Source organism: Kalmanozyma brasiliensis (assembly GCF_000497045.1).
Source record: "Kalmanozyma brasiliensis GHG001 unplaced genomic scaffold PSEUBRA_SCAF2, whole genome shotgun sequence".
Lineage (NCBI taxonomy): Eukaryota > Fungi > Basidiomycota > Ustilaginomycetes > Ustilaginales > Kalmanozyma > Kalmanozyma brasiliensis.
In genome coordinates this window covers 194,572-212,174 of record NW_015961959.1, presented here as the reverse complement: position 1 = coordinate 212,174, position 17,603 = coordinate 194,572, and the positions used below count along the sequence as shown (strand labels likewise).

The 17,603-nt window shown below is 58.1% G+C and overlaps 5 protein-coding genes across 5 annotated transcripts; 3 read left to right on the top strand and 2 right to left on the bottom strand.

Moving 5' to 3' along the window:
• Positions 1–341: 341 nt before the first annotated feature.
• Positions 342–1,652, bottom strand: PSEUBRA_002573 (Protein kinase domain protein; the record flags this gene model as incomplete). The annotated part of the gene is made up of 1 exon (XM_016436996.1): positions 342–1,652. One exon carries the CDS (start codon positions 1,650–1,652, stop codon positions 342–344), a length of 1,311 nt encoding a protein of 436 aa, XP_016292485.1.
• A 3,051-nt stretch (positions 1,653–4,703) lies between these two features.
• On the top strand, positions 4,704–6,833 carry PSEUBRA_002572 (RlpA-like double-psi beta-barrel domain protein; the record flags this gene model as incomplete). The annotated part of the gene is made up of 1 exon (XM_059464979.1): positions 4,704–6,833. One exon carries the CDS (start codon positions 4,704–4,706, stop codon positions 6,831–6,833), a length of 2,130 nt encoding a protein of 709 aa, XP_059320687.1.
• Positions 6,834–7,364: 531 nt separating this feature from the next.
• Positions 7,365–12,365, top strand: PSEUBRA_002571 (Glycosyl transferase, family 8; the record flags this gene model as incomplete). Its single annotated transcript, XM_059464978.1, has 1 exon — positions 7,365–12,365. The coding sequence occupies one exon, from the start codon at positions 7,365–7,367 to the stop codon at positions 12,363–12,365; it is 5,001 nt and encodes a 1,666-aa protein (XP_059320686.1).
• Positions 12,366–12,572: 207 nt separating this feature from the next.
• PSEUBRA_002570 (uncharacterized protein) lies at positions 12,573–14,978 on the bottom strand (the record flags this gene model as incomplete). Its single annotated transcript, XM_016436992.2, has 1 exon — positions 12,573–14,978. The coding sequence occupies one exon, from the start codon at positions 14,976–14,978 to the stop codon at positions 12,573–12,575; it is 2,406 nt and encodes an 801-aa protein (XP_016292482.2).
• Positions 14,979–15,848: 870 nt separating this feature from the next.
• On the top strand, positions 15,849–17,312 carry PSEUBRA_002569 (uncharacterized protein; the record flags this gene model as incomplete). The annotated part of the gene is made up of 1 exon (XM_016437009.2): positions 15,849–17,312. The coding sequence occupies one exon, from the start codon at positions 15,849–15,851 to the stop codon at positions 17,310–17,312; it is 1,464 nt and encodes a 487-aa protein (XP_016292481.2).
• Positions 17,313–17,603: the final 291 nt, after the last annotated feature.

The window sequence follows — 17,603 nt, the reverse complement described above, 5'->3', positions numbered from 1 at the left end:
ATCAAGGTCATTTCCTTAAATCCGAATCTGGTCGGTGGTAAGCTCTCTGGCTATCGACGCCGTCGACACTCTACCGTCAAGCTCTCGACGAAGCTCGGCTGAGTTCCAGCTCGGACAAGCCGATCAACCTGCTCGAGTGTGGCTTGTTGGCCATCGAGCTTCGCGTTTCAGTCCAGTCGGAAAGGCCGCGCACTCGCATCGACCTTTGGCTTTTGTCACACACAGAGTCAGCAAGCTCGGAGCGGCCGACACCTGCGGAAGAAACAGTCGATATGATGTGTGTGATATTGTTGCATGCTATGGAGAAGTGCCGAAATGCTAATCGAGCGCCAACTGCGGGTCTACTTCATCGAGTCTGCCCATGCCTGCAGGTCTACCTTGGCCGCTTCCGCCTCGATCACGTATTGATGCTTGGTCAGGTCCTTGGGTGTAGGTCGCGTCGCTGGGTCTTTGAGCAAACAAAGGTGGACAAAGTCCTCCATGAGCTTGGGGAACTTGCCCTCTGGCAGCTTCGGCGGTGGCTCGTTGACAATGTGCTGCAAGAGATCCAAGATGGACATCTGATGGCTCGAGCCTTCCAGGCTGACACCGGCTGGCTTGGACTTTCTGCGCTTCTGTTTCTCCTTGTTGACCGCTGGCAGCTTTGGCGCTGGTTTGGTGGGAGATAAAGTCCCTGCCAGGTCTCCGTTGAGGAAGTCGTCGTCCTCATCCGACAGGTCGTCGTCGTCTCCATTCTCTGCAAAAGGGAAGCGACCCAATGCCAATTCGATAATCGAAACACCCAAACTCCAGACGTCTGACTTGACGCTGTACTGATCACCCTGGATACGCTCCGGCGACATGTACGTGCTGGTGCCGACAAACGTGTCTGCAATACTGTTGATCAGCTCGCCACTGACGCCGAAATCGCAAATTTTGATCTGACCAGCACCATTGACCAGAATGTTGCTCGGCTTGACGTCGCGATGAATGATGCGATGCACGTCGTAGAGATAGGTCAAGCCGTGGGCCACCACGACGGCGACTTTGCCGCAGATCTCGGGCGAGATGGGCCCGTACTTCTTATAGATGCCATCCAGCGAGTCCTTCTCCATAAACTCCATGCACATGCAGATGTGCGGCTCGTTGAGATAGGCGCCGTAGAACGAGACAATGTAGGGCGAATGGCACTCGTGCAGGATCTGCAGCTCGCGAAGGATCTGCTTGCGTACGCTGGGCTTGGCATCGATGAAGACCACCTTCTTGGCCATCACCGTCCCGCTCTTCTCGTGCAGCACCTTGGTGACGGTGCCGCCGTTTCCAGCGCCGAGCTCTGAGAGGGTCTTGAGATCCTCGTTCTTGAGATCGAGCTTGTATTCGACGCCGAGCTCCAAGTTGGCAAGCTGCTGCGTCAACTTGTTGTGGTAGTTGGCTCCCGAATTTGCCTCTGCATCGAGCGCGCCATTGCCCCTCAATGACAATGATCCGCCCGATGACAATGTCCCCGACTTGCCGATCGTGGACGCATTCGACTTTGCCGAGCCCTCTGCGGTGGCTTGTGATGGTGTTGTGGCCGATGCTTCTCCTGGACCGGCCAGCGGTGAATCAACGAGCTGCAGCCCCTTGAAGTTGCGCTTCTTGCGTATGGACGAGCCGGTGCCTGATGAGAGCATTGTGATACAATTTCTCGGGATGCTGAGGGTATTTGCGTCGAAAGGAAGCGGCTGCCGCTGGACTGGATCCTTGCTGGGTTCTGCGTGAATCGTGATCCTTCTCAGTCTTTGCGAAAAGGACGAGAGAGGGTGAAGGTGACCTTGTCAGCTTTACAGCGACGTACAGGTGTGGATCTCGCTTCCTGTATGGAAGAGAAAGCCTTCAACTCGTTTTCTGGTTGGTGAAAGGCTGTCGATCGTATCTGCTGTGACGCCTCGTTGTGCAAGACGAAACACAAGTGAACGAAGAAGCTGCTAGCTATGAGCTGCGTGTATGCGTCTAGAGATGATTGAGGTGGTGAAGCTTTGTTCGTCTAGGAATGCAAGCAGGAGCGAGGTGAATGAGCTGAGTTCGTGTCGAGGCTCGGAGGCGAAATGAGAAGGCGAGCGTCTCGAGCGGTGTTGCTTGGAAGCGAGAGAGAGCACACGCTTTCGTCTGAAAGGGATCTCCATCATTCGGGCGGCCCAAGCACGAGACACGCGGGCAGAGTAGTCAGCCTGGCAGGGCCAAGCCTAGGCCAACGCATCAAGGGTTCTCTCTCAAATTTGTGTTGATTTCGCAAAGACGCGGCGCTGGTTGAGAAAATCGGACCAAAAAAGGCCGGATGTGGCTGGAATCGTCACCTCTTCGGTCAACTCACGCCCATCTCAAATGGATATGATGCGGGCAACTTTGGCTTCCATCGAGGTCGGACTTTGGCTTCCACTTGATGGTCATCCACTCAAGAGTAGAGATTCCGACGGCGGACAGAGCAGACCCATATTGAGCAAAATTTGCAACTTCACGATCTCTTCAAAGGAAACGACGATGAGACAGGCACGGGCAAGGACAGATGAAAGGTGAAGATCATATCATTGCATACGGAGAACACGAATCAGAGCCTGAAGTCCCAATCCTACAGATGCTGTGCAACAGCATGCCGCCTACTACCTGGCAAAGATGCGAGGGTCTATCAGAAACGAGCGGCCAACCCTCCCTCGAAGCTCAGGAACAAGCTCCCAATTAAGGTCGCAAGCCATGTTGCTTGTCGGGCAAAGGTCCTCGGCGGGCGGCTAGAATCGTGCTCGACACCTGAAGGTGAGCGAGCAACGACAAGGCCCTTGATGTAGCCTCACTGTCGTAAAGGGCGGCAAACGCTCGGGTTTCATCTACTAGACTGAATAAGGTGACATGCAATTGAGCATGTAGAATCGGAAATCGACTTTATTAAGTGATTCCGTAAAGCTGCGAGGGCGAGAAGAGGGATAGACGGATGGTCGATGTGGGGAAGAGCGTCAGTGGAGCCGTTCCATGACGAGAAGCAGGAGGAAAGTGGTGGATGGCGTGGCAGAAGCGGGCGATGGCAAGCCTTGCGCGGTCGGACGGTGGATGCGGGCCTCGCGAGGAAGTCGCGAGCCATCGCAAGCGGGAAGGGAAGGGGAGGCCAGGGTAAGGGGTCGGGATGGTACTCACTATGATCTTGAAGAAAAGGAAGGAGGGAGGCGTGGAAATCGCAGGGTTATATACGTTCGCCCCAGCCCCGCCTTCACAGTGCAAAAAAACTGAGCCTTGTTGCCGCAGGAAAATTTTCTCCCTGCGCCCGTCTCTGCCGAAATTTCCAGCGTTGGACCCTTTTCGAGAAGAAAAACTGCGGCCGCTCCCGATAGGTCTGAATCGGGAAACGAGAATCGCACGATCCATCAAGCTCGAGGACGAACAAGGTCAATCGGTTTCGGGCAGCGAAAAGGAGGTCTTCGCTGTGCCGTCCGTGGCCCTTTGTTTCGACTTGTGCGCTGTATCGAGGACGCAGCCAAGCCGAAGCCAAGACTGTGTTGCAAGCAACCAGCAGGCCCTTTGATTGTGATCATGGCTGTGACACCGTGCTTGAGGCTGTGACGTGCAGTGTGCGGTACAACGGCGACATGCTGGCCGGACGCTGCTTGCCATCGAGACGGCAAAGGAAGCGGCTGCTGCATCTGAGCGCGAAGTGCTTTGCATGCGTGTTGGCCTTGCTGGCCGAGTCGATTTGCACCAACGCCGAGCGTGTGACAGCTGCATCGACGAGGTGCATCAAAAAGGCCGAGGAGGGTCGCTTTGACAAATTCGAACGCTGTGTCTGCTGTCGCTCGGCTTGGGCGCGTTACGACTCGGCCAGCGTGATGGACGTGCAGCTAGCTCTTCTCTTTCGGACCCTCGATTCCGCGCTGCTTCTTCTCTCGCTTGACAGCTGGCCGTGTCTCAGTGTTGGACAGCCGGGCATCCTCCATCGATCCGAGTGACCCTTTGTTCCATGCCGCAGAAGCATCCTCGACATCCCTCCAGCCTGCAATTTGTGAGCCTGTGCTGCTGCATTGCTGCGAACCTGATCACGATGCACAGTCAAGACGTCTGCGAGAGAACCTGTTCGGCGGCGGCTAGGCCGGCGCGATCATGCATCACGGCTCGTTAGCGTAGCTGCACAACGGCACATAGAACCGCGTGCTTCGCGCAGCTGAGCTGCTGTCACCATTGTCACGGCCCTCCAAAGCCAAGCCGATGGACGTGCAAGCGTTCTCGTCCCCGGCCCTGATCGCCAATCCTCCTCTTGCCTGCCTGTCCTGGTGGCCGCTTTCGCTTCCGCTTCCCTTTGGCAGCGTCCGTCCTTCTTGTCTTCCCTCCGGCTGTCGTCCTTCCATCGTTGTTCTTGACTTCTCACCTTCCGTCCTTTCCTCATCCTCTTTCCTTCCACCGTTCTTCCCTCCTCTCCATAGAGCTGTTCTTTGCACTCCTCGTATCAAAGTTGCTGGTCTTCTTTCGATACTTTGCTCTTTCTTTCCTCCCACATCTCTCTGCCTCTTCCTTTGCGAGTCTCAAAGCCCTCGTCCATCCTGATCCAACATCAACATCGCTTCTTGCACCTGGCACGATTCTTTTGACAAGACATCTGCCTCACTCTTGCACTACCATCGCTCCAGTCCCGAGAGACCGCGCCTCCTTGCTTCGCTTCTACCTTTCATCAGCACCTTCGATCTCTCAGCGTAGCATCATCCACCATGGCTCCCATCGCCAAGACCGTCTGCATGGCCCTTGCGGCTCTTGCCCTTGCCTCTGTCAGCGTTCAGCCTGCTGACGCTCATCAACTCAACTCGCGACACGCCGCTGCTGGCAGCGACGTGTTCCTCAACATTCACTCCCATCACCGTCGCATGCAACGCAAGGTGCGACGTACCGGTGATTCGTCCGTCTCGGCCGCTAGTGCCGCCGCTCCCTCGTCGGCCGACGCTTCTTCCGCTTCCGCCTCTGATGCTGGTTCCGCCTCCAATGATAGCTCGAGCTCCGGCGCCACCTCTCAGTCCCAGTCCGACTCCCAGACCGGTGCTCAGTCTGCCGATCAGTCGTCGGCTCAACCCAGCACCCAGTCCAACGACCAGTCCAGCTCTGCCTCCGACTCAGCTGCAGGCTCCAAGGACGCATCGCAGTCTGCCACCAGCGCTGGCACCAACTCGGGTGCTCAGTCGGGTTCGGCCTCGGGCTCGCAGTCTGGCACCGACTCCAGCACCGACTCCAAGTCTGACTCCGGCGCCAGCTCCAGCTCGCAGAGCGACAACAAGGACAACGACGCGGGTTCGAGCTCGGGTTCTTCCTCGTCCAGTTCCTCTTCGTCTGCTCCGTCGTCTGCCTCGTCGTCTGCTTCTGCTTCGAGCTCAAGATCCAGCTCTGACGCCTCGAGCCCTACTTCGACTTCTTCCTCGTCGGCCTCGCACCAACACCAGGATGCAACGACCTCCTCGTCGTCGTCGTCGTCGTCGGGCACTCACTCTGGCCATGCTTCGGCTACCTCTTCCACTTCCAGTGATACCGCAACCAGCACGCGTAGCTCGAGCTCGAGCTCAGCCTCGGCTACCTCGTCCTCCTCCTCCTCTGGAGCCGCTGACACCAAGACGGACGACGCTACTGCCACCAGCACCAGTTCCAGCTCCAGCTCCAGCTCGGCAGCTTCTAGCACCTCGTCTGCCTCCAGCACGGACAGCGCCAGCGCTAGCTCCACTAGCTCGGCCGCCAGTGCTCAAGCGACCGATAACAACAACAGCTCCGACGACGCGGGTGTCAGCGCCGGTGCCGCCTCTTCGTCCAACGACAACAAGGATGACTGCGAAGACGACAACACCGCCGGTGCTTCTTCTTCTGGCTCAAACACCGGCTCCGCTTCTGGTTCCGTCTCTGGCGCCGTCTCGGCTTCCAACTCGAACTCGGGCTCCGACTCCAACGCCGGTTCCGACTCTGGCTCTTACTCGGTCGCCAGCACGGGCTCGTCTTCGGGCGCCACCTCGGGGCACAAGTCTGGCCATCGCCACCACCACCACAAGTCTGCTTCCAAGTCGGGTTCCGGCTCCTCCAACGCTGTGAAGGGCGGATCATCGTCGTCCGGCAAGAAGGGCTCTTCGTCCTCCGGTAGTTCGTCCAGCAACAACAACAATGACGACGATGACGACTGTGACGATGAGGACGACGACGACAACGAGGACGACGACGACTGCGATGACGACGGATCCGAGGCCGAAGCCGACAGCACGCAGGACGATGACTGCGAAGACGATGATGGCAGCGACGCCTCATCCGGCTCTTCTTCTACTCCCACGAAATCGTCGACCCCGGCTAAGTCGACGCAGCAGCAGGCCGCTTCCCCTACCGTCAACCCCACTTCGTCCAGCTCAGCAACTCCCTCGCCCACCTCCACGTCCACGTCCAAGGATGACGACCAGAGCAGTTCCTCGTCGTCGTCTGCCTCGTCTTCCGACTCTTCCTCCACCGCCTCCTCGACCGCGAGCTCTGCTGCGCCCGCTGCAACTACCTCCTCCGCTCCGTCGTCCGGCGGAAGTGTCACGGGAGGATACGCGACGTACTACTATCAGAACGGCAATGCCGGTGCATGCGGACAGAAGAACCCTGACTCGGCTCTGATCGGTGCTCTGCAGACGCAGCAGTACGCCAACGGTGCCAACTGTGGCAAGAAGATCAAGATCTCTCGTGCTGATGACCCGAGCCGAAGCGTGGTGATCACCGTCGCCGACGAGTGCCCCTCGTGCGTCAACAAGCAGTCGATTGATCTCTCCCACGGCGCCTTCACCCAGATTGCTACCGAGGCTGAGGGCATGATCCCCATCACCTGGAGCTGGGTCTAAACGGATCTTTGGAGCTGAGAACGACGACGCCGGCCACCAACACCTTCTTTCGCAGCGGGCTGGTCTCGTTGCAGGGAAGGATGTTGCGTCTGGCCGATCATAGATCTTTCCACGTCAATGCTTGCTCCTTGTCACCTCACACTTTCTTTTCTGTCATCTTCTTCTTTGTCATGGTCTCTCTGCTGTGCGGAGTCGCTAGATACACCTCTGGAAGCTTTTCGAAATGGAACTTCTCTCATCTTATCTTTTGCTGGAAAGCCGCTGTGTCCGGCTGTTCTGTATGTGTATTGTGCAGGTTGAAGCATTGGAAACGAAGGCTTGGTGAGGAGGAGTGTGTGTCTCAGACTTTGCCAAAGTTGACGTGGAGAAATTTCGCTGTCCGACGCTTAGGCCAACTACTGTGGTCCGACCTCCATTTCTTCGAGCCGCTGTTGAACACGCTGAACCCACATAACACCATCATTTGAAGGCAGCCGACCATCCCGGCAGACCGCTGACGATCATCACTTGCCTTCTGCGGCACACGCAAGGATGCGAGCATTACCTTTGCTCGGCCTTGGTTGGGCGTGGCTCGCCCTAGCCTTCGCCCTCACCTCTCCGACAAACACGGTCCTTGCCGACTCGCCGCCGGTCAAGGTACAACTGCGAGCATCGTGGTCCAAGATCCGACTCCCCAGCAACGGCTCGCCCATCCTTCTCGAGCTGCTCGAGACAGCGCGGTCTCAGCGACCATCCAGCTTCTTTCCGCTGATCGAGCTCCTTACCAGCAAATACTCTGCCGCTGAGCTGCGAAACGCCTCCGACGAATGGCTGGCCAACACCGTCGAAGATCTCATCAAAGCGCACCATCTCTTTGGAGCCTCGACCGAGCATGCAGAAGAAGCATTGGACACGTGGCACTTGTCCCTGGCGCTCAGCAACAGCAGTCCGAGGATTCAGGCCCTCGTACAACTGTACCAGACCATGGGGATGGAGGAGGCGTGGCAGAAAAGTTCAAGCGGCGCTTCGTGCGTCAGCTGGGTGCATCATGGCGACCGAGTGCTATGCTCCGCTGAAGACGTGAAGAGGGCAATTAAGACGAAGCCGGTCTCGCCCACACGAAATCAGAGTCGCGAGGTGTCCTTGGGCCATCCTCGCACACTTGGCAGTGCAAGTGCGGCGGCCGGTCAATCCTTCGTTTTGTACGCAGATCCGTACTCAGATAACTTCCGCGAGCTCTTCGTCGCCCTGGAAGAGCATGCAAGTCAAACAGATGCCGGCCTCACATACACCCTTCGCTGGAGACCTTCCCCCAGCTCACAGAGCGAGTCCGAACCCGGGTCGACGCCAGCAGCCGATGCGGAACACACCACGCTACTTTCAGGCTACGGAGCCATCTTGGATCTCAAAAAGGTCGACTACCTTGTGATTGACGACCGGAAGCTCAAGGATGACAGCAACGTCGGCGATGTCGGCATCGCGGCCAATTCGCAAAGCGAGGAGGGTGACGCTGCTCGTCAGGCTTCCGAGGAGTCCGCATGGCTGCAAGAACACATCGGCGCCGAGGTGGGAAGCACGACATCCCTGTCTTCCCTCTCTGATGACCAGATTGCTTATCTCGGCATCAAAGCAGCGCGCCTCATCATGGGCTCGTCCGACCCGCTGCGTGCTCTGCAGGAGCTGTCCCAGAACTTTCCGTCACACGCGGCCGCGCTTGCCAGCTCGACCAAGTGGGACGACCCCGACGCAACCGCAGAGCTCGTCGAGTCGGTGCTCAACCTGGCGAGCATGCGCATCGAGCCGGGTCACTCTGATCTCTGGTTGAACGGTCAAAGCACGCCGACGCGGGACTTCATGCCGCTCACGCTACTCGAGACGTTGCACAAGGAGCGAAGGTGGAATCACGCATTGCAGCATCGGCTTGCAGGCGGAGGTCTGAACGTGACGGAAGCCGGCGATCTGATCTCCTCGAGTCTGGTCGGGCGCGCCTATATGGCGGGGGCAGACGGCAATGTCGGCTCGGCCATCTTCGACGCCAGTGATCGAATCGAGATCAAGGACGCTGGTATCGATGCCGATGTGGGCGCTATCACCTGGCTCAACGATCTCGAGAAGGACGAAGCGACAAGCGAGTGGTCCAACGAGCTGATGGACTTGCTTCGTCCCATGTGGCCGGGCAAGTTCCCGCGACTATCGATCAACCTGTTCAATGTGGTTCTGGTGCTCGATCTCAAGCAGAGAGAGACCTGCCGTTTCATGTCTGATACAGTGATTCAGAGTCTCGGACGTGTCGGCCTGCATTGGGGCCTCGTTCCCGGCGGACTGGAAGACGACGCGAATAGCGACTCGACTCGCATGGCACGCCTCATCTGGTTCCTGCTCGACGAGGCCAGCCCGCAGATCGTCTCCGATGTCTTCCGCAAGGCCGCGGCAAGCAGGTCCGGCACTGCAGATGCCATCGACACCTCGCTCGCCGTCAAGGAAGCCAAGTTTGCCCTCAAGTCGATTGACCCTTCCCTCGCAGCTAGACTCGACGAAGCTCTCGCCGGCAGCAACCCCACCTACGCTCAACGTGAGACCCTTGCCAGAGCCTACATCAAACGTCTCCGAGCTACTCGCGAAGAAAGCGCGACCGGCCACGTCTTTGTCAACGGTCAGCATCATCCCTTCCACCCGCAGATCGTCCACATCATGCATCAGGCGATCCAGGAGCAGATACAAGTGCTCGCGCCGCAAATCTACTACGGTCAGATCAGCAGCAGTACGCCTGGACTGGAGACGTTCTTCTACGACTCGGTAGGCGCGTTGTCGTTCCGATCGGCGCTCGTCGGTGGGTCGAGTGGTGGCGGTAGTGCCGAGGAAGGAGGCGTGAAGCACAGTGCCGTCGACCTGTTCTCCGCGCTGGTGGACGAGGAGAATGAAGAAGGGTCGGTGGAGAAGCTGTTCAACTTCTTCTACCCAGCTGAAGGGGCAAGCGATGCACCGCTGAACTCGACCGTCTGGGTGCTTGCAGACTTGGACAGCCCGGAGGGTCTTGCCCTGTTGACACGGTCCTTTGAAGCGCTTGCGAAGGACGATGCCAAGTTCCGACTTGGACTGCTGCACGTTCCGTCGTCAGCGTCGACCACCAGCGGTCACAGCAGCTCCATCTCGACGATCGCACAACAGGTCCTTGCTGAGAGCCGCGCCGAGAAGATCGCCCCGTTGACGATGCTTGCAGCGCTCCAACAGGCTCACGATGACCACAGCGTCTCTGCTTCACAGCTGGCCAACACCCTAGGCCTATCCCACGACCTGTCCAACCACACGCCACCACGACAATTCTGGACGTCCATCGCTCCACGCATCGCCACTCATCTCGACCTTACCACTCCATCCATCCTGGTCGACGGCCACCTCGTCACCAACCTTCCTGTATCCACCATGGAAGCGCGCGACATCACCGCCCTCGTCGAGTACGAAGCAGGCCAAAAACTCTCCTCCATCACACAGGCTCTCTCGCTCCTCCGCCCGTCCTTCGGCACCCTCCCTCCCGCGCAGCGCCAAAACCTTCTCTTCGCCTCTCTCTCCGTGCTGAACGGCGTCTACGCCCAATCGGACAGCATGTTCGCCGCGAAAACCGGCACGCGGTCCGGACTACCGGAGCAGCTCGGCACGCCGGCGCACGCGTTCGAGATCGGGGATCGTGCCACTGCAGACGTACGCGTCACGCTCCTCCTCGATCCGCTCAGCGAGGCCGCACAGCGGTGGAGCAGCATCATGCGCATGTTGTCCTCGATGAAAGGAGTGTGGATGCGCGTGATTCTGAATCCGCAGATCAAGCTGCGCGAGTTGCCATTGAAGCGCTTCTACCGGTTCAGTGCTCCGCCTCGGCTGCAGTTCAGGGAGGGAAGGGCGGTTGCGGAAGAGCTCCGATTCTTCGGCATGCCCGAGGAGGCGGTGTTGACGCTTGGGTTGGATGCGCCCGCACCGTGGCTGACCATGCCCATGGAAGCCGTGTATGATTTGGACAATGTGCGGCTTGCGGATGTGCCAGCTGCCGCGAGGGGGAAAGGTGTAAAGGCGGTACACGAGCTCAGGCATATCCTTATCGAAGGTCATGCGAGGGATCAGTCGAACGGTGTACCGCGTGGACTGCAGCTATTGCTCGAGACACCGGATGGAAGTACTAGCCTGGATACCATCGTCATGGCCAACCTGGCGTACTTCCAGTTCAAGGCCGAGCCAGGGGTGTGGGGGTTGCGCATCCGACCAGGACGGAGTGACGAGCTGTACGAGATGCAGAGTGTGGGTGGGAGCGGATGGGATAGTCCGTCGGTTGGGGTGACGGGCGAGCATGTTGTGCTGGACACGCTTTCGGGTCTGACGATCTATCCGCGGGTTGCCAAGCGACGCGGTAGGGAGCGGGAGGAGTTGTTGGAGGAGCTAGATGCGCAGGGGCGACCCGTGAAGAAGGTCGTCGAGCCTGAAACGGTGGCGGATGCGGCGGGACAGCTATTTGCTTCGGCCACAGCCAAACTCGGCTCCCTTGCACGTCACATGACCGGCTCCACCACCCCCAGGGCCACGACGGCGGTGGGTCGTAAGCACGCAGACATCAACATCTTCACCGTCGCCAGTGGCCACCTCTACGAACGCATGACGTACATCATGATCCTCTCGGTCCTCCGCCACACCAACAGCAGCGTCAAGTTCTGGTTCATCGAAAACTTCCTCTCGCCCTCATTCCGGGAGTTCATCCCGCATCTGGCAAGGGAGTACGGGTTCGAGTACGAGCTGGTGACGTATGCGTGGCCGCACTGGTTGCGCGCGCAGACGGAGAAGCAACGCACCATTTGGGGCTACAAGATCTTGTTCCTCGATACACTGTTCCCGTTGGATCTGGGCAAGGTCATCTTTGTCGATGCGGATCAGGTGGTGCGGACGGATCTGAAGGAGTTGGTGGATCTGGATTTGGGTGGAGCGGTGTATGCGTATCCGCCGATGGGCGATGATAGTGAGGACATGGATGGGTTCCGGTTCTGGAAACAGGGGTATTGGAAAGACTACCTCAGGGGAAGGACGTACCACATCTCGGCACTGTACGTCGTGGATCTGCACCGGTTCAGGCGCTTCGCGGCGGGAGACAGACTCAGAGGTCAGTACCAGGCCCTGTCGGCAGATCCAAATTCGTTGAGCAACCTCGACCAGGATCTGCCCAACAACATGCAGGCCAGCCTGCCAATTCACACGTTGGACAAGGAGTGGTTGTGGTGCGAAACGTGGTGCTCCCAGGACTGGTTGAAGGACGCCAAGACGATCGACCTTTGCTCGAACCCCAAGACCAAGGAGCCCAAGCTGGATCGGGCCAAGAGGCAGATCCCGGAGTGGACGGTGTACGATGACGAGGTGGCAAGGCTCGCACAGAGGTTGGTCGAGGAGAAGAGGGTCGGGAGCAGTGTTGTCGCGCCGAAGAGCCAGGTGCTGACGAAGGACGGAGAGGCGCAGCAGGTGCCAAAGGAGAAGGCAGAGGGCGAGGTGGATACAGATGTGCACGTGCACGACGAGCTCTAGCGTGCCTTCATAGAACTGCGACATGCGACGATCATTTCATTCCGTTGCTCAAGCGCGATCGTGCTGCTGGGTGAGGGAGCGCCAGAGTGGCTGGTATTGAAATGCGATGATGTTACAGACATGTCCTGGAACTTGCGAGAAGCGGGATGATATCGATATGCATGCTAGGGCTGGTGGAGATGCGAGTATGTATAGGGGCGAAAGATGTTACAAGTGAGGACTGCTGTTGCTGCTGGAGTCGGTGACGAGCACAAGGTCTGGGTCCGAGTTCGAGATCGATGATTCGCGGATGCCCGACTGAAACGGCTTGTTCTGGGTTGCGAGGGGCAAGGAGGGCGAAGATGAGGCTGGACCGCGAGCATTCTTGCCAGAGCTGCGTCCAGAGCGACGAGTCCCGATGGCGTTCGAGGCACCACCAAGAGCATCAAGCATCCTTCTGCTCCTGTAAGCTGTCAGGGTTGCGTCTGGTTCATCTAGATCCTCGGACGAAGAATCCGAGAAACTGCGTGTGGGCGATGGCATGGATTCGTGCATGACCTCGGATGGCTGCAGCAGATCGTAGAACGATTGGGTGCTTTCATTGTCGTCGTCGATGCTGTCGACGTCCATGCTCTCCACGTCGTCGCTTTGCAGCTGTCGTTGGCTACCGCGATCATTTGCCTCCGGCTGACGCGGAGAGGACGCTCCCTGCTTGTTCTGGTCCAGTGCGCTTCGAGCGTTTGGGATGGAGGTAATGTCCGAGATGAATCGTCCTTTTTGAGTCTTGCGGGCCACAAAACGGTCCTTGCCGTCTGACTGAGCGGACACTTCTGCCTTGGCCATCCGGTCGTCCATGTCCATACCGTCGATGTCGGTCCGCGCGACATGACCACGCTGCTGTGTGTTCTGCGCATGGTTCGGATCGTTTTGGCTTGCTTGAATCTTATGATCGCGACTGGGATCGTCTGCTCTGGATCTTTTCACGTGAACACTGCTTGAGAACATTGCGTCGTCGTCATTTGCCTTCCGCTTGGAGTCGGCAGAGCTTTCCCGACTGTCATCAGCTTGATTGCTGGTAATGAGATCGAGCAGCGACCGCGTCGTGGTCTCGGCGCCAAATAGTGGGACTTTGGTCTCGCTGCCTCGAGCTCGCCGGCGCTTCGCGAGCTTTGAAGGCGCGAAGGGTTGTGTCTGCGGTAGGCCTGGACTTCCGGGGCTCTGCGTTGAGCTGCTCGTCTCGAACGACATGTCGTGCTCTCGTGACTTCTGTCGGGACTTTTGCAGCGCTTTGACAGGGCTCTTGTGCGGGCTTGAGGATGCGATCGAGGCAAACACTTGCTCGGCGGAGACGACGGGAAGATGGTTCGCTTCGTCGATCGCTTCACCGATGTCGGCGAGACCGATATCATGGGCTTGCGGAAGGAGCCCTCTCCTTGCCTTCTTCGGAGTGGTCGGCAAGTTGGCGAGTGTTGACACATCGAGGGGCTGGTCGTTGCCGTCCAGCTCGGCATTCGCTTCTTTGGAGTCCTTCGTCTCGCTGGCGTCTGTCAGGGAAGAAATCGCGCCGCCGAGGAGCTGGTTGGCGACATCGCGAGCAGCCGACATTGCTTTGCGAGCAGGCAGCAGACGGTTGGCGGCGGGACGAGGAGCAGAATTCGGAAGGGTCTGCGTCGCGTCATCTTGGGCGACGAACACTTTTTGTTTGGTGGAGCGCTTGATCGACTTCTTGGTAATGACCTTGTCCCTGCCCCTCTTCTTGGGGGATGTTGCGATCTGACTTGCGCGCCCTTCGTGCATGATGATGTCCGCATCGTGCATGACATCTTGCAGTACGGTACGCTCGTCTGTAGCCCTTCTCTTGTCCTCTTCATCGCGGCTGACGGCGCTGTTGATGTCAGACGCGATGGCCTCAACGGCGGTGGAGCCGAGCCTGATACCTTGAAGTGGAGCGCACAGAGACATGTGCTCTTGTTTGATTTTGGGCGAGGCTGACTTGGTAAAGGCGCCAGCGCAGAAGGAGCAGCGCGTGAGCAGACGGAAGCCGGCAGCGAGCACCTTCTCGAGGTCCAGAGGTGCGATGCCAGCTTCGGTTGCGGCTTCGACGGTCCTTTTGAGCTGTATGGTGGTCTTTTGGTTGCCCTTCTTCGGCTTTGTCTTTTTGGGAGAAGGCGAAGAGATCTTTGCGGCGGCGACGGAGCTTGCGGCCAAGGCGGCAGCTTCTGACCTGAGTTGATGCAGGGGCGTGTCGGACGAAGAAGGCAGATCGAGGGTTTCAGGCGTTCTTCCTTCGCTTTTGGGCACCTCGAGCTTCGAAGGTGAGGCCTGTTCTGGCTCCAGGAGAGAGCGTGCCTTCGATGGGCTGTTATAGGTGAAACGCTTGGCCATGCTCAGTCGATAAACGTCGCTGGGTAAGAGGTCCTCAATGGCGTCCTCTACGTCCTCCTGATCCTCGAGAGCGTTGTCTGCGGCACCTTTGTCGTCATCATCGTCGTCATCGGAGATAATGATGATCTGGCGGGCCGTCGAGCGGGTCCCATCCTTCTCATATCGACCAAGCTTGGAGGCAGAGGGTGGGCGCCCAGTCGATTCAGCTTGCTCTGTCGCAGGCCTGGACCGTTTCACTCCCCTCGGCATGCTCGGAATGGGATTCACATGAGCAGCGGTGTCGTTCAGGTGCGGGAGATTGACAATGACGTCGGCAGGGCCTAGAGCAACTCTCTCAAGGCCGGTCGACAGAGTTGTGATGCGATTGATTGCTTTCGGGGACGGGGCGTGTTGATGCTTGCTGCGACTGATAGATTCGATCGAGCCGGACCTCGCTAGGTGGTGCCTGGACTTGCGAGGAGATAGACAGAGCGCGTTTGTGGCCTCGAGGATATCCTCTTCCATGCCAGTCTGCTTGCTGAAAGAGTGCGATCGTCACGCAGCGAAAGAGATGATGGCCGCATGGAAGGATCGAAAAAGCTTTTTGGCGAGACTAGGCGATCGGCGAGTTGATGAGCGATGTGACAGTCTGTGAAGGAGCGAGATTGGCCACGCCCACTCGAATAGCAAGGTGATGGAAGGGAGAGCGATAGAGAAGGTCGATTGCCAAAAAGAAGATCTTCGACCTCATTTGGAGACATTTCGAACCGCCAAAGTCGTCTCACTCGATCTCTTCGCATGCTCATTACTCTTTCATCGGCCGCGAATGTTCTATGGTTGCCTTCATATCACAATCATCTTGCCTGGAAGTGTGTCTGTAAGATGGCAAGGTGCCAAAAGGTGCTTGCGCATGCAGCTCGAAAATCCGAGAGTGGAGAAGTGCAGCCAAAAATGCGCAGCTGAGCCGCTAGGTCACGTGTGTGCTTTGCCAAATTTGGTGTTGGTCTCCAAGGCGCGTCTCGAGAGGCGTTGAACGCAGGACACACTGCATCGCGTCAGGAATCGAGGTTCTTTAGACCATCACATCCTCAGAGTTGCTCTCCCCCTCTTTCTTCCAGCATCACGCATCTTGACTTCGTCATGGCTGGTTCAAGCTCCAAGCGAGCCTCACGCGGCCGCGCCTCGGAAGCTGCAGCACCGACGCACTCTCGCAAGGTTCAGTTCGGGGGCGCAGGTGACGACGCAGACGAGAGCAGCACCAACACATCCATCGATCTCAACTCAGATGCGATCAAGGTCATGATACATCAAGCCAGGACCATTCTCACCGAGCTGGGGCCTCAGCTCTCGGCTCGGTCGCCTACCAAGCTGGCAACGAGCGCATTCGAAATCTCGCCAGACAACCTCTCGCTGCACACACTGCGAGACCAGCTTCTGTCCAAAGCAGACCGCAGCAATCAACGACGGCTATTTGGAGACAATGCATCACCGGCAAAGCGTAGACGTAGCAGCATGTCGCAATTTGCTGGCGAAGGCGAGCTCGACATCAACTGGGCTGTCCACAAGGAATGGCCCGAGGGACTCATGGAGGAAGAGAGGCTCTTGCTCGACTACTTCAAGAAGCTCAAGTTCATCTACCTCGAGCAGGAAACCAAGATGCGCTTCATGGCCGACATTCAGGATGATCTCGAATCCGGCAAGGAGGCCACCGTCTACTCGGCCACCGAGGTCGCAGAACGCGAACGCGTAGCCAAGACGCTCAAGACGCAGCTCACCGAAGCGAAGGCGGAAGTGCGCGGTCTCAGGAAGGAAGTGGATGCAGCAGCCGACGAGCTGTTCGAGCCGTGGCAGGAGGTGGACCAAGATAGTCGCGAGGCGGAAGTGCTCATCAAGGAGATTGGCGACATGGAGCTCGAGTTGGCCAAGATTCGCGCTCAAAGCCATGGCAAGGGAGGCAACGTGGCTGCCATCGCAGGACGAGACGGACCCTTGACCACCACTGAGGCGGAAGAGTATCTCGATGGGCAGGTGGAGGAGATGACCGCACTCGAAGGCAAGACTGCTGATGTTAAGAAGGCGATCGAGGCGACCAAGAAGGACCTCGTCTCGTCGTTGCGCGCGCTCGACAGGATCAACGCTGAACGATCGCTGGCCGAAAAGTTTGCCAGCGAGGCCAAGCTGGGCATGGGCGTCGACGGTGGCCGAGATCTCGAGACCGAGAGGCTCTGCGCCAGTCATGCGGCCACCATCAGCTTGCTGCGATCTTTGCTGGGCATCGACGAGATTGAAGCCATCTCACCGACCGAGATCCGCATCACATACAAGTTGCCGCTCGACTCGATTCTTCAGCAGTCACAACAGGAAGCAGCGGGCAAAGCAGCGGGTTCGCGACGCAAGCGAAAGTCGATTGCGCTTCCCGATCAGTCTCTGGTTCACGTCAACCTTCGCTTCAAGGATGTTGGTGGACGCATCGACGAGGTGAGTGTGACCTCATCCAAAGGCGAGCAGTACGACATGCCAGAGGCGTCGATGGCGAGATTGCGGGCCTTGCAGAAGGCCAACGATGTGCCATTGATCGTGCAGGAGGTCTTGGCTGCCTTTTGAGCACCAACGGCGTCCTTCTCGGCCGGACTTGAAGCTTCGTCCTGCTCTCACCTTGTAGTTCGCGCTCGACAGCGCCGCAATTCAGCTTGATACCCCCTCGAGAAGAAGTGTCTTTGCATGTATGCTTTCCTTCTCTGAAGTCACATTTGCGCTTGTGGCTGGCATGGCTTCTTTCGCGGTCACATTCACTCCATTTGGTCTGTCACATCGGCGCACGAGCCCACGCGCACCGCATCGCTCCTTTCGGTGGGTTTCGAAGGTTCTAGCTGTGTGACTGGTGAAAGAGCAGCT